We start from the raw sequence: 26,922 nt of genomic DNA, 5'->3' as shown, positions 1-26,922 counted from the left end.
TTCCTGACTAATTGGACCCCCAGGAACTCAGAAAACGCAGCGAAAAGAGCGTAGGACCCACAGGAGAGAAATAGCGAGCGATATTCATGATTTATTTGTGATCAATACGTGATGCATACTATAAATTTCATAATTTTCTGGGAAACATACTAGATTATTTACAATAATTGGCTATAATATGACAATAAAAGAATTGTTCGTTCCGATATGGGATTTAATTTGACATGCAGTCTATATATTTCATAACATCAATATTCAGAATTAGGAGTAGAAATAGGTGTGGGATCAGGAGTAGGAGTAGGAGTAGGATCAGAAGTAGGAGTAGGAGTAGGAGTTAGAGTAGGAGTAGTAGTAGATGAAGAAGTTGGAGTAGTGGGAGTTGGAGTAGGAGTTGGAGTTAACGTAGAAGTAGGAACAGTAGAAGTAAAAGTAGTAGTAGTAGGAGTAGGGTATGGTAGAGGTAGACCACAGCTTTACCCCACCACCCCATCACTCCACTATTCCAACACCCCAACAAGCCATGACCACACCACCCCAACACCTCACCACCATCGCGCTACCTTCAATCACCTTTGACGAGCTCCGTCCTTCTCGTCACCCTCGATCAGCCGCAAACACTTCTTACCGCCTTTGACCACCTCCAGCGACCACCGCTGACCACCTCGGGTCATACCTTGAATAGTAATAAATATTTTCAGTATAAGAACACGTCAAAAATATTGTGTGAGGATTTATATAATTATTTATTAAATTAATAAAATAATAAATTTTATCAGCGCATTTATAGCTACTGAATTTGTGCTTGAACGAAGAAAAATTTAAATGAATTATTGTAAATATGACAAGTTAAAAAAATTTCAGATAAAATATAATCAACCTTGCTACCAAATATTATAAAAATGTTATAAAAATAAAAAACTCACCATGCATAAATCCTCGTCCTTCTCCTCCTTGTCTTCCTCCTCGTCCCGCACGATCACCCGTAACCACCTCTAACCACCACCGACCACCTCCAACTACCGCCAACCACCTCCAACGACCACCACTGACCACCTCGGGTTATACATCGAACACTGATAAATATTTTAACTATTAGAACACATCAAAAATATTGTGTAAGAATTATTATAACTTTTGTATTGACACATTTCACCAAGAAGATTATGAGAAAATTATAAAAACTTATAGGAATTTTACTATCGCAATGATAGCCACTGAAGTTGGGCTTGCGCGAAAAATGAATTGCAATGATTTATTGTAAACGTGACAAGATTAAAAATTTTAGTAAAATATAATTACAATTGCCATTAAATAATATAAAAATGTTCTACTCACCGAGCACAAATCCTCGTCCTCCTCCTCGTCATCCTCCTCTACCACCGGCAACCCCCGCCAACTACCTCTAACGACCACCGCTAACCACCTTGGGTTATACCTTGAATATTAATAAATATTTTTCGTGAAATTTAGAACACTTGAAGATATTGTGTACGGATTAAATATAATTTTTCTATTGACACATTATACGAAGAAGATTATGAGAAACTTATCAAAAAGTAAAGAAATTTTACTTGCGCACAGACAGCTACTGAATTTGGACTTGCGCGGAGAATGAATTGAAATAATTTATTGTAAACGTGACAAGTTTACAAAATTTGAGATAAAATATAACTACAATTGCCATTAAATATTATAATAAAGTTAAACTCACCGAGCACAAATCCTCGTCCTCCTCGTCCTCCCCCTCGTCCTCTTCCGAACACCTCCAACGACCACCGCTAACGACCTTGAGTTGTACCTTGAATAGTAATAAATATTTTCAGTATAAGAACACATCAAAAATATTGTGTAAGGATCAATATAATTAATTAAATAATGCATTGTAGAATAAATTTTATCTACGCATTTATAGCCACTGAATTTGTGTTTGCGCGAAAAATGAATTGAAATAATCTATTGTAAACGTGACAAGTTTAATAAATTTTAGATAAAATATAATTACAATTGCAATTGAATATTATAAATATGCTAAACTCACCGAGCACAAATTCTTGTCCTTTTCGTCCACCTCTGACCACCTCCAACCACCACCAACCACTTTGCATTATACCTTGAATAGTAATAAATATTTTCAGTATAAGAACACATAAAAACTTTGAATTGACGTATATTTTCATCATCGATGAACTAAATAACTCATAAAACAACTTTAAATCACATTCATTTTCGTTCAGAAATTTCTTGGTAAAAATCGTTACCTTTCACGTTTGAGCTCGACAAATAATAGGATATCACGGTTTTTTGACACGGAACTACGGAACGCTTGTTCTGGAAGTCGAGTTTCACTAGGTAGCGGACCTGGAGCATAGAAACTACAGAGCGCTTGTCCTGGAATCAAGTTTCACCAGGTAGTGGACGTCGAGCGCAGGAACCACGAAGCGCTTGTCCTGGAAGTCGAGCTCCACCAGGTAGTGGACCTTGAGCGCAGGAACCATGGAGTGCTACGAAAAACTGGAGAACTACGGAGCGCTTGTCCTGGAAGTCGAGTTTCTCCCAGTAGTGGACCAGGAGCGCAGAAATCACGGAGCGTTTGTCCTGGAATTCGAGTTTCACCAGGTAGCGAACCTGGAGCGCAGAAACTACGGAGCGCTTGTCCCTGACGTCGAGTTTCACCAAGTCGTGGACCTGGAGCACAGAAACTACGGATCGCCTGTTCTGGAACTCGAGTTTCTCCAGGTAGCGGGCCTTGAGCGCAGGAACCACGGAGCGGTACGAAAAACTGGAGAACTACGGATAATTAGTCCTGAATGTCAAAAGTCACCAGGTCAAGGACCTGGACAGCCAGAACTACGGAGCACTTGTCCTGGAAGTCGAGTATCACCAGGTAGCAGACCTGGAGCGCAGGAACCACGGAGCGCTTGTCCTGGAAGTCGAGTTTCACCAGTTAGCGGACCTGGAACATAGAAACTACGCAGCGTTTGTCTTGGCAGTTGAGTTCCTCCAAGTAGTGAACCTGGAGCGCAGAAGCCACGGAGCGTTTGTCCTGGAAGTCGAGTCTCACCAGGTAGCGGACCTGGAGCGCAGAAACTACGGAGCGTTCGTCCTGGAACTCGAGTTGCACCAGGAAGCCGACGCGGAGCGCAGGATCCAGGAGGTAGAGAACCCGGTACTCGAAATCTGCGGAGCGCGATTTTCATCCGTCCGCTCAACTGTGCGGTTGTTTCCAGACTGAGGAATTCGGCTAGCTGATTACTGTAGATCGATGACGTCAAGAGAAAAAAAATCTTGAGTGACGTCACTTTCTGAACATGCCGCGAACATCCGACCATCCAAACTTAGGTTTCGAACTTCAATACTATGTATGATGTATGATGATGTACGATGTATGATGTATGATGTACGATGATGTACGAATTTTATCGGCATAGTAATATGCCTGTATATGTATAAGATGCTTATGAGGTCACGAAATCGGACTTTAGTAGTGTTGCAGGGTATGAACTTTGTTGTAGTGTTGGATTTTCCGATAAATAATTGCTCCCTATCTCAGGTGTCTGTTCCTCAGTTGTATGACGACTTGCACGTCTCCGTTTCCGAAAGAGACTCACTGCAGATGAGATGTATGCTCTGCCGCAAAAAAAAATTATTCCTCCAATAACAGATCCAATTTACACCACACACGCTCTGATTAACGTGCAATCAGCATCTAGTTGCCTTTCGTCCATAGTTTTTCACCACGGTGCTGTTTAGATATAATTAATTATGCATCAATTCAGGTTATATACGAATCACATTGTAGTTTTTGCACTCGCGAGGAAATGACGAGGAAGAACTATTGAATCGCCCGCATGTAAGAAGTCGAAGTATACGTCTGCTCTGGGTCTTTGAAACAGTCGCATTTTCAAAGTTTTCTAGGCTTTCAAAAAATCGAATAAAATTCAGGGTTACTTCTTAGGTCTCCACTACATGGCCTAAAAGTTGAAAGTCATACAAAATGAGTATTTATTGTAGGAAATACACAAATTATTAAATAATAATAATAATTAAGGACAATGACAAAATTAATGGTGCGCAGTTATGGCAAAAAATTACTGCCACAACCTAGAAAAGGTGCGAGACGCTAGAATAATATGTAAAAATTACCGAATTATACGCCAAAAATACAGGCGGCTTGAGGTCAAAAATTCTCCGTAGTTTTGCTGCCTCCACTGACAAAATCGATACAGAAACATTTATTATAGCTATGAAGAATAAAAAATTATGAAATAACAAAAAAAAAAACTGCATTCACTTACCCTTGAAAACACCAATATAGTCTGTACACTCACCCCTAGGGAACGAACGGGACTTCCACCGACTGGCGTTTGTCGGTTGAATCCTAGGGTCGACTGCCGGACCCGAATGCCCCTTGGGCCTTTAGTCCCCCCCCCCCCCCCCTGCTGCCCAGATTTTTTTAGGGGTGGTAGCCAAACCCCACGGTCTATGCATGGAAGGGAAATTTGATTTTGAAATTTCGACTGTTCCTTAGAAAGACTTACGCTGAATGAAATATGAAGTGGCATCTTTGATTAACTGGGTTAATCGAAATGGCGTAAGACTAACAATAAGCTAACGGTAATTGCACCGAAATTCCTGCGTTGTTAAGTTCAGTAAATTCATTGAAGCGTTTTTCACGGTCCTGAAATCTTAGAGCGAATAAGTAAAGCGGTAAATCTGTCCAATTTTCGGATTCAACCATTTTTTCCATCTTGTTAAGGGGAATGTTAAGGATACCTACAATACTTAGCGAAATCCACTTATGTAATACAGACCGTAAAGTTCGTCACAGTTATGCTCAGAGTAACAGAATAAAATTATGAGAAAATATAATATATATTTACGAAATAATATTTTACAATATATATGTATAAAGGTAACTTATTGACTTCTAATTATTTTTAGCCTTCTCGTTCTGAATGGACTCTTCTCACTTCGTTATGCACGAGATACTTGAACTCCAGTTATTGACATCGTTACCTTCACCTGTACTGTGTAAAAACCACAGATGTGAATATCATTTGCTAATCCTCCTACTTCTGCCTGTCATCGTTTTGAACAGGCTATACTTATGTACGAATATCGAATATTTGAAAGATTGCTATTAGACTGATTCCTGCATCGTTGCATCACTACAGATTGAATAATTTATTATACATTCTATTTCCAGTTTTTTTACAGTCCTTCAATGAAGTGCGGAACTTTCAAATTATTCCAGTACTGAACTCCAGCAATTCTGTCAAGCAGATTGCCCACTAGCAATTTTGTGACGCCAGTTTTGATTTGCCACAAGAAAAAGTTGTACCACCTTTCTTACTCTCATAATAAGATTCGTTCGTAGAGATAAAAGTAATGAATTGTTATTAATAATATCATACATCATAAGTGATAAAAAATCAGAATAAATCTTACATTATAGATCTGCTACTATCTTTGACAAGCAGATCGAAATTACCACTCGCAAAGCAAGACTATTTTCACTGGGAGCGTACAAATTGTCAATAAAAATAGCATTATTTCGCATGAATAGCAAATCTGTTTCTCATCACGTAATCCACAAAGTTAAGAGGGTCTAATATTAACGAGTATTATCCTATTAGTATAATAACATTTCGACTCTAAATTACCAATTGAAAAGTAAGAGAGTCAAACAATACGATAGAAGAATACGACTGAACATATCTCCGTATTTCTTCTCTCATTCCACGCTAGATATCAGTAAAGATTAATTGCACATTTTAACTTGCTTTCGTTGCCTAACACAGACTGATTCCGTTGAGCTTTGGCAAAGAAGTGATAACTTGATAATTTCAAATTGAAATATCATTGAGCTGTCAAGTAGTTCATATACTTGAGTAATTTGCTATTGCTATCGTGCTGCTTGGAAAGAATATTCAAACCCTCACCAATTACAAAAATGTTATCTAGTCGAAAAATGCTTCTACTAACGAGTAATTATCAACGATCATTAAGTGCACAATACATACATAAAAGTGCGATTTTTGATTATGGGGGAATACTACTGATGCACGTACATCATTACGGACGTTTCAAATACAGTCAACAGTGTTACCATTTCGTGACTGATCAGTCAATTTTTATCTTCTATCAGACATATTTTATCTACGGGTTTGTGTATAACGTAAATCATCTACATTTCTGAATACATCGCAGGCAAGCATATCCATTCTCAACTGATTCCCATTGTCTAACCTGTAATCTAACAATAAAACGGTAACAAACAGGTTGTAATCGGATGGCGAATCGTTTTAACAATTAATTTCACGTGTAACACTATACATATAGAAAATTATGTTTCACACACTAAGAGATGATGCACCCTGATTGAATATTATTGCTTTCCACTACATTAACGTTGTTAAGGCTTCCACGCAAATCAGCTTCCATAGTTAACGAGGAATCGTGGGATGTCTCCTCTTCTAGCGGTGCAGTTGTTGATGTATGACTAATTGAGGAATGTCTCGATCGTGAAATTGTTCCGCGGGGATTACTGCCTGACGAAGGGGCAGGGCTTGGAGATGGACTTTCTGGAATTTGCTCCTGTTCCGGTTGCTGCTTTGTTGATATCAAGCGATTCAACATAGTCAGGTGTACTTGAATGCCAAGCATGAATGGTTTGTATCCCAAGCTAAAAAGACAATCATTGCATACGTCACGATTTTTTAGTTTGTTTAAATTGTTCAGACACTCTAATTTGCTTGAAATATTTTTTTTAAATGACCTAACCTAACCTGAGTAGACAAAAGTTTCTCATGTAACTAATTAATTTATATCAGCTCACCATTCAGTATTTGACCACCTTGTTAGTGCTATCAGCCCGTCACGTAAATTTATGACTGAATCTAAAGTCTGCGATGGAGCGTTTGCAGCTCTAACAATTCTCGCCATAGCTGGTGAATCTCTGAGAACGGTAGCCAATACAGTAGCCCAGCCCAAACAGCCGCCTTCCAAAAAGAGCTGCAGAAGGTATCTCAACTGTACCTCTCCACGACTCGTAGAACCACAGGATGCAGAGACATGTATGTCAGTTGGTTCGACTGGCTCTGCCTCCCAGCAAACTGGACCAATACCATTTCCTACAATTGATTCAACGTCCTCCCTCCAAACTGTACTGGAATCGCTTAAAACACTGCTTTCATCTAAAAATGAGAAAGTAAATTCACCTGTTGATACTAGAAAAGTGATAAGCATCATCCGATGTTAACAAACTCTGATGTAAAAACCAATTAGTTACCTTGCAACATGTGCGGTGCAAGTTTCGCTTCGACGGCTGGAAACTGTGATTCCAAACTAGCAACAGGAGATATTAAACTTGTATATGGAGGCCTGCCTCCTGGTAAACTGGTGTATCCACTGTCAGGTAAATCGACAGCAAAGTTCGGTTTTAATTCATTTTCATCGGGATGTTCTATACTAATAGATCTCATCGATCTCAAAGAAGTGATACTAGCACGCCTGATTTTCTGTAACATTGGTAACGACAGCACAGGATAAGGGAATCCAAAATCTTCATGAACTGTCTTCAGGGCACTAATATAGTCATCAATTTTGGCAGCTCGGTCACGTTCGCGTGCAAACCAGGTTACTAGATGAAAATCAAGTCGTGCAGCAAATCTTCCTAGATCTGCAAGTCGTCTGGCAGTTAATAATCGCCTTGCATGTCGCTGCAGAATAACGTCAATAAAAAATTCTTCTGCTGATCCCTCTCTGTCAATTGAACAAAAGAACACAAGGATAATAATGCTCATAGATTTCACAAATATATGTTTACATCTCAATAGTTTTGTAGTTATACGTAACTGTTACAGACTACTTACTTATTTTCAGTTTTCTCAGACTTGGCAGTTGGAACAGACTTCTTTCGCCTCATTACTACATTTCTGGTCTTCTCCAAAACGGAAGATGGGGCTACATCCTTAGTCGTTGTTTCAATCTGAACTTTAGGAGTTGTAGTAGTGCTGTAACTTCTACTCCTCGATACTTGCATAGTACCCAAGACAAATGACAGATCTTCTTCATGAGGAGATACAGAAGGAGTTTGCGGTGGTCCGCCAAGCTTGCCTGTCCCGCCCCATGATGTACGGGGCGATTCCACGTCGTTCGGATCTGGTTTTAATTTTACTCGTTAATTAAAGATAACAATTGCTATTACTTAATATCAAAGATTAATTAGATTGCAGTGAATCTTGTCTTAAACTAAATTTACAGCTCATCACTCACCAATCGCTCTGAGGAATCGTACTAAATCTTTGGAGAGTTCCCACCTTCCCTGTTCTAAAGCAGCATCAAGTAAAAGAGTTGCATGTTGCCTGCTCACTGAGGAGGGTTCCAAATTTTGTAGAATTATCAAATAACTAGCAGCAGTATCAAGCTGTTGTCTTTGGAGACAGTCTTGAAGTAATTTCTTAGGTGGTCCTGCCACGGAGAACAGATACGGCCAAAGTGCTATTTCCGTTTTTCTGGCACATTGAACAACTGCACGAGCCCATACACCAGGAAATTCACGTATAAATTCAACAATGGAGGGTAATTGAGCATCAGGAATTGGTTCCTTGCTGGTGGCTTCTTCTTCTAAAACCTCGTGTAATAGAAGTTCTAAAGAATGAGGAAAATATGGTAGAGCTGAACATGACCGCGCAATCTCCCATGCATGGTACCCCAAATTCCGACAAATTAATTGACGTAGTATCTGATGTAAGTAGACTTGACTCTAGAAAAAGACAGCACAGTTTAGAGATCAAAATTATAACAAGATAATGTTTCATGTGTATGGTAAATTAACTATAAAATCAACAATTACCGTTAACTCCAATACACTGAAAGGCAGAGAGAACGGTGAGTTTGTATCCGATGTGTATAAAACAGTATCATTTTCAGCCCCAAGTAAAATTGCATCTTCAAAAAGTATAGCCATTGGATATATTCTCAAATGAAAAAGCAACATTATTCTTTTACTCATAAATGTGTGTGCTTTCTCTTGGTGATTCCTTGGAAATAGAGGAAGCCAAACTCTCATACCATGAGCTCCACAGAACAGCCACAATGCTTCGGTCAAATGAGGTTTATCTCGTCGTGATCTCCAAGGAACCCAAACATTTTCAACACATGATGCAAGTACTGTTGGCGCACTACAAGCGTACAGCTGAAAATAAACTGAGTGAAATATTGAAGCTAAACTCGATGACTGAACTTATTAGTGATTAAACAGCAAAATTAAATCTCAAACAGCAAATTTAAACCAGAACCACGAGGTAATATCCTAGTATTATAATAAGTTACTTTAGTCTTACCACTTCAGAATTATCATTGCAGTGATCGCGCTGAACCATCAGTAATCGTCCAGAGACATTTAGTAATAGACTTTCAGGATGCGGATGACTACCAGCTGTTTCCGCACGAATCGTAGTTAACGTAGCGCTCACAACGCACGCTGGATGAACACATAGACCGCTAATATCTACAGTCTGTATTCTTGTAAGCTCTATACCACTCGTACCTGTGAATAGAAATAAGTCAGTATTGTAAGTTTCATTCTCTTGATAAAATGAGTGGAGTTGCAGACTTGATAACTCACCTTCATCACCTTCTAGCACCATATCGTAAATACTGACTTGTCCATTGGCACAAAAAGTGAGTAATCTTTCTTTTAATGTGTTCAGCAATAAAACCTGAGCAGGCATTTTGATGTTTTTTGCATAACTATTATCTAATCGCGTGTCTCTGGGATAGATTCTGATCTCATCTTTATCCTCCAGCAATGAGTAACTTCCGGCAATTAGATGACCTCGATACCATAACAAGCCTCCAGTGACAATGAAATCACGCTCCTGTGTTTCGTTACCAAAGAGTTTCCACTTTCTGGGTGGTAAAGAATAATGTGCCAAGCCCGCACGACCGGCTACTGCTATACTAAGCCCTTTTTCATCTATGGCAGTATACTGGAAATCGTGAGAAAGGAAGTAAACATTATGCCAAAACTTTGTAGAATTATTGAGGAGTTTCTGTTAAGATACACACCCGAATCGGCCAGTTCGAGCCACTGTACGCACTTGGTATGGGAACAACTAGCCACTGTTTACACCCGGCAAGTGCCTGATTTGAAATATCTAACGGTGATTCGTTTGAGGGATACAGTACACTGCTATTCGTCGATACCCCTCCGCCACCTAAATTTAAATACAAACGATCCTCACCTTGCAGATATAAATGCCCATGGTGACTCTGAAACACAACTGACACTGAATATTTTCTAAAATATTCCATAGAAAATAAATAAGGACGAGAAATATGAGAGCCATTTGCAGAAAACGAAAATTTATGGAATTACAAGTTAATCACTGAAATTTACTTTCATGGGTGAAATTTTGGGTCATTCTACTTACCATGCATGGATTTACGGTTAAAGGACTCTTTACAAAATCCAACTGAACAAGGAACCGTTTTCGACTAAAATTTTGGTCACCAGTTTCCTCAGACAATGTTGGCTCAGGTGACTCTTGAAGCATCCATAATTGGTAACCTTCTGCCGACCATTCCTGAATATCAGTAATAAAGATTGATCACTTTTAAATAAAGAAGGCATGTGTACGAATAAATGCTATAAAACGGCAACTGAATTTCTTTCAGAAAAATGAAAATGAGTTTGTGTAACATCGTTACCACTGCATGGATGTGTAGTGGATTGTCTCTCATTAAGTCTACTCTCAATCCGTAATCCCATTTCAAAGTGCAAAGTAACAGCGCGCCGAATGTACTCCATATTGCTAATCCACCTCCTTCCCAAGCTAAAGCAATTGCACAACCATCTGGAGTCCATTTTAAACACTTGACAGATCCTGGTGTGCCGGGATAATCTTTAGACAAAAGGCTTAGAGTGTGGGAAACCTCCAAGCCACCAGTAGTTTCATCGACGTAGTACACCACACCTTGAGAACTACAAGAAAAAGATTAATTTAATAAAAATAGGTACTTGGGAGGAAGTTCATAAAATAAACTGGTAACTGCAGTCTTTCATTGAGAATAGGATATACTAACTTTTGTCTACCAACAGCAATAAGCCGATATTTATGATTAACAGCAGCACAAGTCGCGTCATCCAAATCTCTGGCCCATATGCCCTGTACTTGCTGGAATATTAACTTTATGTTACACATAAAAGGAAAGAAAGTTGTATCTTCTAAAAGGTTTACAGGAGGTTTCTAAGTGTGAAACGACTGCAAAGAATTATAACCAATCTTAGGAATATTTACAGAAATGCTGACTTACGTTGGGATCAAATTTCAACGACTGAGCAGTGAGAAATGCCGCTTTTCCATTGCTTAGTGTGACGGCGAAACCTCCGACTAAAGGCGAATATTCAATATCCGAAACATAGACATTATTTTCAGTAATGGGCACAGCTAACGTGGACACTTGTTGGTCGACACTAAATGGAATTCTACGCAAATCGAGAGAATAATCACGATTCACACTTCCATCCCACTTGTAGCGAATTACGTGACTCGTCTGTGTTGCTAACATTAATTCGTCCCTGATGCAGACTAATGAACTGATTCCACCATCAACCCATACCGACTTTTCCTACAACACAATATATGTTTTGGATAGACAGTAAATTTTTGTACTTATTCAACAATCCAACAGTTGGCAGCAAGAAGATACGGAAATATGTGAGAAGATGATAATCAAATTAGACACAAAGTTTTGTTGCCAACATTAAAAAATATGACAAAGCAAAGGCTTTTTGCCCAAAGTTTCAAGTTGTTTTCCTTGCAATATATTCCTCACAGTTATGGTTTTTCATTTTAGATTGTACCTACCAGAGTCAAAACAATTGGTGGGATCACCTCCTTGATGAATAATTCGGCACTGTCGCGTCTTAAACTACTAACAGGCGAGTCTTTCTGCTCATAAAGTCCTCTTCCCTCGACTCTGTACTCTGTCAACCGATAAAATAAAAGGTAGCTGTCCGATGTCTGCAAAAAATAATGGTAGTAAATAAGTATCATATCTCTAAATCCAGATTATATTCTCATGTGGAATATTAACACACATCCTTCAACTCAAAAATACCGACAAAGTTTATCAAATAATTAAAAATTATTCCTATTACAGGTAAATAACTCACCCCGATGACCAGCATACTTGAATCTGGACGCCATTGGACTAATACATTCTCCCCGTATTTTATTATAGAATCTTGTGGACGCCTTACAAACACAATTGGCACACATGGCTGAAATGTTACAAACAAGGATTGCAACTTGCATATATTTTTATGATGGATCACAAAATGTTGTCAGACAACATTTGATCATATCGATATAACAATAATTAAGTACAACAATCAAATAATTTTTCGCGAGGCAAGTAGAAAGAGCATTGATGAATTGAGCAAATGTTTCAAGGCGCAAGCACTAGCATTGTCAATGATGATTTCCAACCACGGGAATTGACAACAACATTCGAAAATAAATGTCAGAAATTAGAGTAAAGAGAATAGGGGTTGATAACAGAAGGTTATAACACTTGAAAATAGAATAACACGACAGTTGGTTCAACTGTCACAGCTAAGAGTTCGGATAAATTTTCAACAGGTAGATTTTGTTTCTAAATATGAAATTACATACCTTACAATACCAGATGGCAACCACGTCATCCGTTAGAATTGCGAACAATATTTTATCCCTGTTGCAAACGACAGCGCGTATTTTCTCGGTTTCAGGTATGTTCAATACCCTTGGCCATCCTATCGGAAAAAACATGATTTTCCGACTGCCACCAACTTGCGTGCAGACCTCACATTTCACTCAACGTCAATCTAAACACTAGCATTTCACAGTGGAGCCGATATGTAAACACCATTTAACCTAAATATTAGAATTTCTTCGGTATAGTACGCCGCTGTCCGAAGTTGGCTTCCAATCCCGATCCACGTAGCTCGCGAACATAGCAGCTATCCCCATCTCGCTGTGAATATCGATTGGTAAACGCTACTGGCGCAAACCGATTTGACATGCTTCACAAACCCGACGCAGTCTGTCGCTATTAACTGATACAACCTATTTCTCAACTAGTAATTTGTTCCTTGCACATATATTCATACATATGAATTATACATACGTTTAACCACCGTTCTTGTAATGCATTTGTCCAATATGTAATGTCAGCACCATTACGCGTCGAGAAGAATTCGAAGCAAAAAATACTGATTGTGCAGTGTTTGTACGTCAGGTTGCCTATTCTAGGGCGTTTTGTACTGCCACGTATTGTTGTTTCTTTTGGTATCCTACTTGCTCTACAGACTTTATTTTTCATTCATAGCACGCAAGTCTATGAGATTTATTTGCATTATGAATTTATTTTCTGAAAATAATGCAAATGCAAGGAACAATTTATAACTACAACGTTTTCAGGTTCATCTGTGTGAAGTTGCTGCCGATGTATTCAACTGTAATAATTAACGGAAGGTCGACACTGTTAACTCGATTAGCTATGCTTCGACATCATAGTAAAGATTACCTCCAAGTGTGGACACGAATTGGGTTATACCATTTCTTTGAAGTGTTCTTTGACAGTTACTAACTGCACGTAGACACTATAACTTGATTATCTACCTAAGTTCAGATGAAAATCCACGATTCCAAAAGCCTTAGAGTTTCCAGCCAATCTAAAGAATAGCTAGCTACTGCAATTGGTAAACCAAATGAACAAATCAAGTTCCGACCAAAATGCAGGGAAAATATTATACGCAAAATGAAATGAGGGGACTATACCTATACATTGCGTAACTGCGCTTTTTACTAATCGGATTACTGAATGTAAGATACACGTAATATTTTCCCTGCATTGTGAACTACACGATAAATAATCTGATTAACAAGAATATTAGTTCTGGAAGGATATTGCATCGTTCCGAATTTGAAAGTACCAGGTGTATTTCTTCCTAATAATAGTTACTCGCAGGCAGTCGTAACCTACCCGAAATATGTACTAAAGTCACGGAGGCGGGCGATATGATATATATTGTACATTAAGACGTGACTCACCAGTGAAATAATTAAATACCGTATTAGAATAGCGGAATATCATTCAAACATCATTTTATTACCCATTTCCTTTTCACTAAAGAAACTATACGGGTATACAAATACACATGCAAATGCCACGCGTATATACTATGTACATAAACAGATCCTTACACAATTCGCTGAACCAAATATTACATTATTGCGCGAGAATAACATCACGAAAACAGCGTATCTGACTTATAGTACGATTATAATTAATTAATATCTAATATACATATTAAGTAACAAAAGAATAAATAAAAATAAATAAAAAATAAAAAAAAAAAACGCAACAAAAAGAAGAAAATTTTGCTGAAATAATAAGAGCAAAATAAATTACACGATGCCGGTGTTAAACGTAGGTACTTACACGATAATACTAAACAGTAAATATGCGGTGAAAATCTACTGACTTCTTAAATTCTATTCTGACAATCGGGGTTCCACGTGATAAATTCTCTTTCAATTGTTGGGAACAACGTCTGCTATATGCGCAACAACAATATAAAATAACATGGATCGTGTAACGGGAATTAATGAAAAAAATTTAACACGGCCCGATGGGGGCTGCCATTAGGGGGGTCATGGGATTCATCATCATATTCATCCGCGGCGGTCTGCCAAAGCCTCGAGTACCGTCGGGGCCGGAAGGCATTCTGGTAATATTATCGGGAAGATGGTTTACTCCGGCACCGCCACTATTGCTTCTGGATCTGCCGAAAGAGGCATCGGATCCGGAAGAGCAGGCTGACAGTCTTCGCCCTCCATTGTCAAAGCCAGAATCTCGGCTGCAGGCGGATAGCCTTCGCAAAAATGGCCCACAGTCGGAGGAACCTCTCCTGGAAGGGTTGAATCCGGTCGCACAGTCTGATCCCGAACCGGAACAGCAGGAGAAACGTCGATTTTGAGGAAAGTAACCGGCTGTCGCAGGCGCGTAAATCTGATGATGGAAGCCGGCTTCCGAACTGGATGAACAGCTCGAGTATCTTCGTCCAAAACTACTGCTGTCCGATCCTGAACCCGAACAGGAAGAGAGACGACGCAGGATGTAGCCGGTGTCTGAACCGGACATCGAACAAGCGGATAATCTTCTTGACAACCAAGACTCTGGCGAAGGAGGACCTGAAAATCGATGGAGACAATTTTTATTCGTTCTTTAATATCACACGTTTCGACAATGTAACATCGGTAGTCAATTAATTTTTACACAACGTCAACAGTCGACAGTCCTGAGATCAACCCTTTAAAACTGTTATACCTATAACGTGCTTCTTTAATTCATCAAGTTTATAGCAATGATAAATAATCTAGTTACAGCTTCAGCTATTAAATATTAAAATTGTGTAAGTTTATTCCATTGTACAAAAGTCTAATTGTAATCAAAATTAAATAGTATTAGTTGAGATCATGTGCTATTTATACAATTACAATAATATAATATGTGATCGCAGGAAACGGGGAATATTTGATTTTGTCTATAGGTCAAGTCTACTTTCTAGAATTGAAAACCGTGAAATGACATTTATTCCTCAGTAAACAAACGGTACCTTGGTACGGTTGCCCAGGATAAACAGCCATGGGATAAATTGGATGTCCATGAACCGGTCGTCTGTGTCTCGACCTGCCGTCTTCGGCCTCAGAGCCGCTCGCACAGCTTGAAGAATTGTAAATCTCTTCCCTAGAGATTCTCGTGACAGCGTTTTTCTTGCCAGGCTGTTGTTTCCGCTTCTTTTCCGCCGACTGCTGAAGTTCGTAAACTCTCATATCCCCGAGACTCATTTGCTGAGCAGTTCTGGCCGATGCCGAGTCCGTGAATTCGACCAACGCGCATTCCTCGCTCGTTGCCAATTCTTGCCTTTTGGAAATGGCCTGCCTGACTTCCGCGGGTGCCGGATGTCCCGGTCTGAGCACTCTGATCAACGCTATTTCCCCGCAGGAACCAAATATCTCAGCTACGCTTTCCACCGACAGTTTATCGACCGGTAATCTGGCCGCCAATATCGTCCTGGACGGTGTCGTCTGGTCGTAGACTGGCAGAGGGTCCAGCCGTCTCAGCTTGGTCCCAAGTTCATTGACCTCTAATTTTTTTGACCTGGCCAAAGCCGCGCCAACGACTCTCCAGTCTCTGCTAAGGTGTTTCACCCGCTTGAAGCTGGAGATGAGTTTCAGGGAAACGAATCCCTCCTTGTTTCGTTTAACGTGCTTCAGCAGAAAGGCGTCCTTCACTATATTCTCATCCGAGAAGTAAAACTCTACCTGAGCGCATATTTTGTCAGCCAAATCGTCGCTAGGTGGTGAGAAATCTTCTTCGGTATCTTTTGGACTGGGTTTAGACTTCGCGACTACCGGAACGTCCAACTCGCTGGGCACGATGTCTTCCAAACAATCTGCTCCTGAGTCCTGGTCACTGGTTTTTTGCTTCTTACTGCTCGTTGAAGTCTTCCGGTCGCAGTCGGAGCTTCCGCTGTCCGAAAAATCCGCCTCCTCTCCTTTCGATCCTCTCCGATCGAACGACAAACTGACGTCGCTGTCGATCGAGGAAATGCTGTCCTTGGTATCGGACTTCTTCATCGGTGGTGGAGAAAACGTCAAGCTGCCAACTTGGTCGTTTTTTTCAACTTGCACTTCGATTACTTCCTCCATTATAATAAATATTTTTATACCTCGAAATACTCAACGATGGTAACAAAACTCTTTCCGTTCGCCAATATTTACCTTTCGAATATATATTTGAGCTTTCTGTGCGCCAGTTAGCACCGCGTTCCGCACGACTTATCGTCTACAATAAGAACTAGAAAATTATTCCCATTTGTCTTGAGAAATGAATTTTCAAAATTTTCAAAGATTATAGATTCATCAGTCGCAGTTAAGCCCGCATCTATTGTTATCCTTATTGCGATAAAAAAATATTCATTTCTCACCGTTTGTAATATATTGGCTGTGAGATTAAATTTAATACTGGCAAGAAATTTCCTCTCCAATAAAAAAAAAAAAACAAAATATATAATAAACGAAAGAAGAGCAAAACCAACCAACAACAAAAAAAAAACAACGATTTTCTTAGTTAACGGCTAAGGTATATGGCACTTTTATGCACAGCCCAGACAGACGTGAAATGTGCGGCACTAAGTTCCACTGAAACTGAACAACTCGTGTAAATTCAATTGTTCGGCAATTGCTGCGGGGAGAGGATGATTTCCTAAAGAGCTTTTTAAGAGCCGATCTTGAAGCTCTCTGGATGCTCTTTCAGGCACCAGAGCGGACCACACTGAGCTTACGCCTGTTCACAAACTAGTAGCCTTCTGCAAGGCTCGCTCCCTCCTTTAAATACTTTCGCTTCTGTCGGACATGCAGCGTTGCTCGGCTTATGCGCCTGCGCGTGAGCGACATTCGTCAGCTATGAGTGATCGGCCTGCCGGCGAACCTTTAAAGACCTCGATGAGGTCGTGACCTTCTCGTATACCGGTCAAGTATGACCCCTTCCCGTGGTTGGCGATTTTTGCGGAAGCTATACACTCACACAGAAAGGAAATAAACGAAAGGACGTCCGGTTTATCCGGCGACCGATCTGCGGCACAATGCCTTAACTTGGCTCAACACTCTTCGGTCGCAGTCGCCGTTTTTATGGCTTAAGGCTTATCGTTTGAAAGGTACATACATAAACACCACAACCTCGTCTGCCGGTATTAAGAGTTATAACACATCCGGACGCTGAACGAATAATAAGATATGGGTCAAGTGCGGCCGGTACCAAGATCGGAGAAGGGGTTCTCTCGAGCATTCTCTGATCACGATCCAATAAAAATATTCCCACCGTTAGGCAGCGGCTGACTTTAATACTATGGTAATTTTTAAGTTTTTCTAATACTTTCCCAAATATATTTCATTGTCGTGCAAACGACGTTTGAGAGCTGGCAATGAGTTTATTTCAGTTCTGCAGGTTGTCCGGCTCACCGTCGAGAATTATCTGAACATTTGTTTCAGTTTGAGAATTATTTCACCATCGTCGTCGTATTATCACCCTCTGCGACAATTCAGTGGAAAATTTAATCACAGATAAATTATACGGGTCGTCCATGATCGTCCATAAATTATAAAAATTCAACGTAATTAGTGTGAGAGAAATTTTCCTTCTGTACTTTAGCCACGACTGATTAGAACTGCAGTTTGGAAAATACCCGAGGCACGCGACATTATTAAGAGATCAGTGTTATCGCCTAATCCATTTCGAACTTTAGTGTGTCCCTCTCTGACGTGGAACTTGCATCTTCTTCACGCCACCCACACCCTGCAGACCTCGATCACCTTACATTTTACTGCTGGAGGAAAACGAGCCGCCCTGCTGACAAATTGGTTTAACTTTTACGTAAACGTATTGAAGCACGAGGTGCGTGCGTTGCCTCGTTTTTATCTATGAGGGGCTTCGGTGTCAATTATGCAACGGGAACATGTCATCACAGTCTAGTTCGTAAATATTGGATATTGCGTCATCCCATTTACAGGTACACTGACCTACAATCGAAGTACAAAGTAATAGTTTTAAGGTATCTACCTTTTGTCAATAATCAAGTCTCACGCAACTTGTATTATTTAGAAATTGGTAACGACAAAACCTTTCGTGTTATCTTTTTTCTACAATTAAATATAAGCTAAATACGGAGAGACCCGCGTGTCTTGCAAAAGAGGCCAAAATCTCATCCCAGTCAAGGCGGCGATTATCAAGAAGTAATGTACTGTAATAAACTTCGCATGGGAATCTCTATTAATTTATGAGTAGTTGTATACGAAGCCTATACACATACATGTATACGCCTATAGGACTTCCTGAGAAAAGATCTGACAATGAACGAGGTTGAAAAGATGTGTGTTTATAAAATCCATAACGGTGTATGCATATTTTTGGGTGTATTTTCAATCAGGTTATTGTATAGATTAATGCACAATTTAGTACATAACAATGAAGTCTCGACGAGCTCTTCGTGAGAGTCTGACTTCTTGAGAAACCGCGTTACTGAAGAATAGTGCGAACGATATTTAATGAGAAGAAATCACGAAGACGAAGATTACCATTTGCACGTAACTCCGCGGGGTCTATTGAACAAGTAGATTGTGTAACCGTAAAATTAGGAGGCTCAACCTTGGAGGCTGCAATAGCTACAGAGGTAAATGTATCTTTGAGCGGAACACCGACATGTTCTTTGATGGCCCGATATCACAACACTACGATATACGCTGCAAATGAAATCACTGTTCCAAGAAAGTTGTTTTATGCACGAACAAACCACCTGCCGATGCTCGTATGCCCGTGCGATTCCGATGTGTTAACAATTTCTATAAAGGTAAACAATTACTCATGTCAGACTGTTCACTGTAACGATCCGCTCGTACGTTCTTGATCCGATTCGGAAGGGAAGAGTTGGCTTGTAGATACATTACAGGCATATACCACGCAATTAGTCACGAAAGGCACGCAAGCACGCACAAAATGTTCAAATAATACGCGTTTACACCGTAATTATCAAACCTTAATTAAACAGCTCCAGCTGCTTATGAAATTTATACCATATGTAGTATTTATACCAAACACGTAGATGAAGAATTATAATGTAAAAATCGTACTATTATTTACAAACTGGTGTCGAAAGAAAACGTGTCAGCGATCTTAAGAAGCGAACTATTATATCAGAAGTACAGCTGATGTGCAAGTAATAGACATAATTAATTACAAGCTGTTGCGTACCACCTTGGGGATTGATAATTGCAGCTTTCAATTTACAAACCAATGCTTTTTACTTAACGCAACGCAACAAGTATAATATAAAATAATCAACGTATACGTAATATGTTGATCTATAAATTAATGCTGTACCTCTATGGACAAACGTTACGGGTATAAACATCAACGAATACGGTATGCATGCAACTATATATCATTCTGGAGCAGTATATGTTCTCGAAGGGCACGTCGACTGAAATAAATGCAAAATATTATCGTGGCCTAGGTATATTAGTAGGTACGTAATCAATTTGAAATTGCTTAGGAATACCTAACAAGTAACTACAAACTATGGAACTGTTTTTGTTTTTTTGATTTTTTTTTTTAAATAAGACAACGTTTTGTTCTTTCGTTCCTTCGATATCTTACACGAGGTTCGATATTTTTTTTGTTTTCTTACCTCTATTAACGTAAACACTTGAAACAAGACATTTGATTCTTTTTACCGGGATTTTAGACAGCTGATGAAGTCAGAAGTTGTCGAGATCGAGATAGTTCCAAGGAATGTCAACGCTACCTGACCTCGCACTTAACCATCACGCATCGTTGGTTACAACTTCTGCAATACAGGCGGAAACACGCGGGCATACATTCGTATACGTGCCTATGATTGAGTGTAATTAGCGTAACATTACAACAAGGGAGCATTATTGTGGGATAACAAGCTGCAGATATCATCAATAGATTGTGCATAAGGTGTAATAACTCCACAGGTGGCCAGACTTTCGCTAGAACGCCATGCATCAGTTTCATAATAACGTGATCGTTGCACCGCAATTTTGCACCGCAATTGAGCGGGTCAGTGACGACGCTTAGCAGTCTTTATGAATACAATAATTATTACAAAATGGCTTGTGGATACACAATCACCGGCGAGATTTCTATCGGTTAATAATCGAAGAAGTCAAGGCTCAATGTGCTTATAAGCTAATAAATACAGGCAATTCCAACCGTTCTGCATTTTATTGTCCTTACCGTCGTTATTCCGCATATATGTTAACGTTAACACGGCTCTTGATATTGCGAGAAAAATATATTTCTTTGTCCAAAACAATAAACTTATGGATATAGGAATAAAGATTTATAATATTGTTTTATAGCGAGGGATCTAATATCAAATAAAAATGTTTCAAATAATATATAATTCAATCGTGGAACATAAATGCAGAGTGGTTTACTGTTTTGAGCATTCTTAAGTCGTTGTTTGCGATAACAAATTTATTTTATGGTTATATATTTAACCAATTTGTCAAACTTGTCTCTCCCACAGTTCTGTCTCCTTCATCGTTCAACAAACATCCTTCGAACGGGCCCAAAGCACCGGGTGTTATCAAAATTATAATCGGTGACGGGATTAGTTGAGAACAGTTCAATAAGCCAATGACACAGGTATATATACAACCTTCGCAAATTCGCCGTAAGGCTGGCTGGCCGCAGACTCTCATTCTTATTACTTATGTGTACTCAATGCGCACACTATACGCGTGTAGGAAGAACTTCTCAAGTTCTGACGCCTACGGTTGCAGCGTTCACAAAATGACTTTCAAGGCTCTCCGTCTACCGTGTAGCTCCAAACCATTTCTGACAGCGAGATGGACATTCACACGAACAAAACGAAGCCGAAATTAATATTGAAATTAAATCACGTCATAGGTATAGATTGAAGGGTCGTTATCTGATCTCCAGCCCCGGGCTGAGTTCTACGCACACCAAAAATCTACGTACGTTATCGAAAACAAAAATGTGATTTCTCTACGCAAACACGTGCGTGTATGCTTGCCTTCTCGTATTGTGTAAAATGTGATAATTAAACGAGCATGCGATATGAGATATGATCTAAAGACTGGATTTCCATATGTCAGATTCTTGGAAATGACTAATGAAACGGAAACATTCAATTGCTTTACGTGTGTCAATGACAACACCTCGATACATTAAATTGTTGCGCTTATTGCGAAAATTGAGAAATAACTGTACCGGTTGATACATTTTATGCGCGTTGCATATTAATTTCTAGAAAATATTACGTGTTATGATTAGCGCGCCGATGCAGCGATATCCGGTTGGCGGTCAGCGATTTTTAGTCCCCATTTATAACGTTGAGGAGAAGGACATGCATACAGAGATACATGAAATATATGAAATAACTAGCTTTTACCAGTCCCAGTGTACCACTCTCAACAGTAGAAATTCTACCCTTGCCGAGAGTAAAACAAACAAATATTCATATGCAATATTAAGATTTATTCGACATAACCATTGGACCCTGAGGATCGAAACGATTGTAAAGAGTCCGATCGGACACGGATAAATCTCTGCGTCCAATACTACTTCCATTTTTTTTTTTTGGCGTCCAATAATGTTGGTGTCCTACCGAATGATGTCCAAGCGGCCTTTCCATGATTTATTGAGCGCGCAAACCGCGCCTGCATTGACGCAACCGAACATTCACGATAAACTTGCGCGCAGTGAAAATAGACCGGAAATTTGAACAAATTATCATCGAATGCGATAGATAATTTTTATAGCATATACGGGGATTAGTTAATTCATAATTAGACACTTTTTTCCAAACACATTCAAACCTTCGTCAGTAAAAATCTTAATATATTATTCACGTCGAACGCATAAGACATGTACGTTATACTACCGGTAATCCCCGAGGCAATTTCCAGCTTGCGAGCCGCAAGAGACAGGAACGAATCTGGGTCATGGCTCAGGGTAACTCGCCAAACGATCAATTCAATTTTATTTTCAACTTATCACTCGATTTTTACTTTTATTTTTGTCTTGTTGGTATGGGTTTTTTTTTTTTTTTTTTACTTATTTATTTACGTTTGCATTTTACTTTTTACTTCTTGCTTTTTTAATATCCTCGTACCGTCTTGACCTTGTTCAGTATCATGCGACGGTCAATTTTTTTAAAAACTTTGTCACCTTACCCGACAACCTTAACTTCAATTTCCTGTTTTCGCATCGCTATCCATCTTAGTTTGCGCTATCCATGAGATGAGAGAAAAGGGTACTCGTAAGTTAATAGTTCCAATATCAATTAGTTAGATACGGAGTTGGTGATGAAGATTGACTGGACTTTTTGATACAACAGATTATGAGGGTAGAAAATCGCCCTTGAGTAAAAAAACGTCGGATCTTAACGCGGTGTTTTAGCGTTTTTCACTGATTGCACTCAATGCATACTGAGTACAATTTCCCCAGTTTCGAACCAATAACAAAAGCGAAATCGAGCTGAAAATAAATTGAACTATTTAGCCTAGAATATTTCGGATGCCGAAAATCACCCTCTAGTTTTAAGAAATTCGTTTGTCAATGAGTTTTTACCGGGTTTCGAAAATTGAGCGACACTGCTTTCGTTGAGTCAGTCCTTAAGGCCCGAAGTAAGGCCCTGGGGTGATCCGCCGCGATGACCATGACCATATTACAGGCCAGAGGCCCAATACTCGGTATAACAATACCAATACCAGTCATCGCACCTTTTACGTCAAGCGCCGCGCACACAACAACCAAAGTACATGTATGCCTATCGCCTTAAAGTAGATAATGATTCGATTCTATGTCCTAAGGATAGATCCACGACTTTAGACTGTGATGTATGTGACGTATACAGAACAGCAGCTTATCGGTAGAATCCGCGATCGAGGTTAACTTGTAATACCGATATAATCTTTAAAATGTTATAAGATCAACTGTTTAATTATTACAGCATAACGTATGCAAATTTATCATATACACACAAACACACATACCTTGGTAAATACACAAAGTTTACGTATATAATCTTAATAAATATAAATATAAGCTGAAGTTAGTAACATCTATGCATTCAGTCATTTGAGATTAATTATTAGGAAACGTGTAAGATACATGTATGACGAAATTCAGCATCGATTCTACATGTGATTATTTAAATTTCACATTATTTAAATGCCAGGAAGACGTAGTCATGCATGTAAAAATCTGGTAAAAACCTCGAGCAGGATCGATGCCCCTCGGTAAACTGTTTCCCCACAGAATGTGACAAAATTTATATGCGAATTGGCTGTTTTTAATATTTACCAACTGCCGCCCGATACCGAGTCGATTCGGTACTTTCTTTTCGCGACCTTGGTGCATCTGATTATAATTTTTATCTTCCGGTTATGACTCGTTATTAATTTATGGCTACGATAAGGAATGGAAAAACGAAGGAAAATAGTGTAAAACTTGAGTTTCCCTCTAGAGAAAACTGATGCTAATAGCGACTTGGCGAGCTTTCCCGATCATCAAATACCCACAATCGTTCCAACCCGCAAAGTAAAGAGCTTCTGTTAAATACGGGAACAATCTAAGGCGGTTTGCACAGCGCAAAACTTGGACATAATTACGCTTGGCTCTTATTGTTAGTAAAAACTGTAAATTCAAACTCTGTACTTCGATCACGAATCAGAGAAACCTAAATCCGTGTAAAAACCGCCAATAGATTATCGGTATCAAAATCGGAAGCCAATTACCATTTGCGTAATTAATTTTCTGAACGGTTTTTAAAACTCTTCGACGAACGAGTGCGATTTCACGGTGAGATGAGGGTGTTGTTTGAGGCTTGATGCTCAGAAAATAAATTCACACAAAACTTAATGCAGCCTGTGAATCTTCTACTTCGCAACTATACAGCTAATACTAAGAAAAAATACGCCAAAGAGCGAGCGTTACCATTAAACACGAAATTGTACTCTTCAGTAATCCACGTATTCCAAGATCATCTGAAAATTAATGACGCCTAAAAGTCCACGAACGTCGCATTGATATTCTTGACTGCTTATACGTATATTTTTTCTCATTAAATTTCCGCACTTTTTAGACGTCATTAAGTCAGTTCCAGATGATTTTGTGCTACTTGGAAAGTTATTCTCTGCCTCTAGATGGCGTTTTGCGATGTGCCGGGTTCCCGTGATTAAAAATATACTCGTGTACGTACCATTACGGGTAAAATGGGTTTTGCCAAAAGAATGGTTTATGCATACGAATGCTATTCTCACCGGACTTTGTAGACGGTTCAAGAGTGGAAGGGATGTAACAGTGCCAGATCCGTTTCGATATGAATTGGAAGGGGCGGTCGGCGGCATAATAATATAATAATATACTGGGTCAGGGATCTTAGCTTTGCTCGAGGGACATCGCCGCGGGGCATCCCCCATCCCTCCTTGGAGCCAACTTTACCAGAGATCCTTAACCGCGGTATAAAATCTTGGGAGTAATGCAATTGTAAGATCATACATTTTTTCAGGAAAAACCACGAGCGTTTCTACCTACAAATGAAATCACAAGGGGGTTCGATGAATTACTATAAAATTACGCGGATCACTTTTCATTTCGAGCGAGGCTTATATTGAAAAGGAAAACTTGACGGAGGACCGCTACGTGCAAAGTGTATTCGGCGGTATTCCAGACAAAGCCCGCAAGTTTGAAAGTTAATGTACACACACACACACACACGTTGTATTCACTCTGTAAAGTATATGTATAGGTATACACACATAGATCGTTCATTGCCAAAATAATGACGTAATTTTAGTTATGTATATTAAAAAAAAACTTGAGCGCAAGGACCTGAAACAGACTGAAACTTCGGCCCACTTATGACGCGCAGAAACAACAATCCGCTATTTGAAATTATAATATGAACTAATCGCCGCGCTCGGCATATGTAGGTCGCATATACCAGTCGACGTAGTTACGCACATACATACATACACGCGAGTTTATCAAGAGCGAGTTATACAATTTACTCCCTATTATTAAGTTGTTCGACCAAAAAACGTTGATGATAATTTAGTTTTGTCATCCCACTTTTTCTTTCACCCAGAACGATAGATTAGGATATGACACAAATCCTTCTAGATCTACGTTGGTTTATTTTGTATTTTATATAAGTGGGCTTTTTTATTTTTCTACCTTATCATATATTTTCAATTATCATGTATTATTGCTATACGTTCATTTCAAGCTACACTTGATTTATGTAAATACGAATGAATAATCAGCTAGTGGTAACACGAAATGGTGTATTTTTTTCTCTTCTCTTCTCTCTCATTTTTTTCTTTCTTATCTTTTTTTTTTTTTGTTGTTCGTTAATTTATGTATAATAACTAGTTCGACTCATTAGCTGAATAATTATTACTGTAACAAGTAATTTGTAACGTTATCTATGTCTAATCCATATAATGACGTTCCTATTCAAATGATGATTAAAATTTTGATGATATATACATAAAATGTAAAGTATAATCGAAATCAGTACATTAAAAAGAATTTCATTGAGCAGTCGGCTGGACGGATGGATAATGTATATGTATATAATATAACGATGCGCGTTTAATGAAAACCCAACCGATTTCAGGTATATGGTAGTTTTAATACATTTATTCTTAGATATCCATATTTATACACAGTAGTAGCTATTATTAATAATTATAGTATGTAGTTAGCAGTAGTGGCGCAATGCATTTTGCATTTTCGATCATTATATCCAGTTTAACGTTTGACAAAAATACAAAAATTATCAAGTTATAATAATTATTATGAGAACGAACGCTTTTTACTCTTGCCTCTTCTTGTCATATCATTTGTTTTCCCGTTACTTTGTCGTTTATTTTATTTTTATTTTATTTTGTTTTTTTTGAAATTTTAATTTCTCATCAATTTCTTTTCTTTCTTTTCTCGTACGTTTACACTTAATATACTTCGTCCTAAGATAATCGTCATCACCATATTTATATACGACGAATGAAAATAAACTTAAATATCCTAAAATCAAAATATAAGGTGTGTCTGTCATCTTCTCGGGTACTTTTTAGTACACGGTCTGTATTGGATCCCCAGCGATTTCTGCAACTGCTTGCTTCTCTCTACCTCTACCTACCGCACGCTATTAATTTGCCACTCTCACTTTCTACCTATCGTTCTTTCACGCTCTGCGTGTGTATTTAATATGTATAGGTACAGGTATCCAAGTCATGTTCATTT

The 26,922-nt window shown here is 38.9% G+C and overlaps 2 protein-coding genes across 2 annotated transcripts; both read right to left on the bottom strand.

The window, feature by feature from the left end:
- Positions 1–4,853: 4,853 nt before the first annotated feature.
- Positions 4,854–12,993, bottom strand: LOC124182549 (guanine nucleotide exchange factor subunit Rich). Its single transcript, XM_046569978.1, has 16 exons — positions 12,687–12,993; positions 12,185–12,292; positions 11,877–12,032; positions 11,323–11,637; positions 11,092–11,183; positions 10,717–10,990; positions 10,440–10,592; positions 10,075–10,278; positions 9,632–9,995; positions 9,348–9,553; positions 8,858–9,199; positions 8,278–8,767; positions 7,875–8,163; positions 7,292–7,764; positions 6,839–7,196; positions 4,854–6,685 (listed from the first exon to the last, which is right to left on the bottom strand). The coding sequence occupies exons 1-16, from the start codon at positions 12,819–12,821 to the stop codon at positions 6,361–6,363; spliced, it is 4,284 nt and encodes a 1,427-aa protein (XP_046425934.1). The 5' UTR covers positions 12,822–12,993; the 3' UTR covers positions 4,854–6,360.
- A 1,149-nt stretch (positions 12,994–14,142) lies between these two features.
- Positions 14,143–17,917, bottom strand: LOC124182747 (la-related protein 6). Its single transcript, XM_046570376.1, has 2 exons — positions 15,674–17,917; positions 14,143–15,248 (listed from the first exon to the last, which is right to left on the bottom strand). Exons 1-2 carry the CDS (start codon positions 16,767–16,769, stop codon positions 14,674–14,676), a joined length of 1,671 nt encoding a protein of 556 aa, XP_046426332.1. The 5' UTR covers positions 16,770–17,917; the 3' UTR covers positions 14,143–14,673.
- Positions 17,918–26,922: the final 9,005 nt, after the last annotated feature.

Source organism: Neodiprion fabricii, chromosome 5 (assembly GCF_021155785.1).
Source record: "Neodiprion fabricii isolate iyNeoFabr1 chromosome 5, iyNeoFabr1.1, whole genome shotgun sequence".
Lineage (NCBI taxonomy): Eukaryota > Metazoa > Arthropoda > Insecta > Hymenoptera > Diprionidae > Neodiprion > Neodiprion fabricii.
The sequence above is the reverse complement of the archived record's forward strand: the minus strand, read 5'-3'. Positions and strand labels throughout refer to the sequence as shown.

Bases quoted from the DNA above. Each gene is read 5' to 3' on its own strand.
- LOC124182549 (XM_046569978.1), bottom strand. From the start codon at position 12,821: ATGTTTTTTCCGATAGGATGGCCAAGGGTATTGAACATACCTGAAACC. The intron at 12,293-12,686 runs GTATGTAATTTC...GTAACATTTCAG, and splicing joins TTGCCATCTGGTATTGTAAG to CCATGTGTGCCAATTGTGTT. The intron at 12,033-12,184 runs GTGAGTTATTTA...TATTTTTTGCAG, and splicing joins CAAGTATGCTGGTCATCGGG to ACATCGGACAGCTACCTTTT.
- LOC124182747 (XM_046570376.1), bottom strand. From the start codon at position 16,769: ATGGAGGAAGTAATCGAAGTGCAAGTTGAAAAAAACGACCAAGTTGGC. The intron at 15,249-15,673 runs GTACCGTTTGTT...ATCGATTTTCAG, and splicing joins TCCTGGGCAACCGTACCAAG to GTCCTCCTTCGCCAGAGTCT.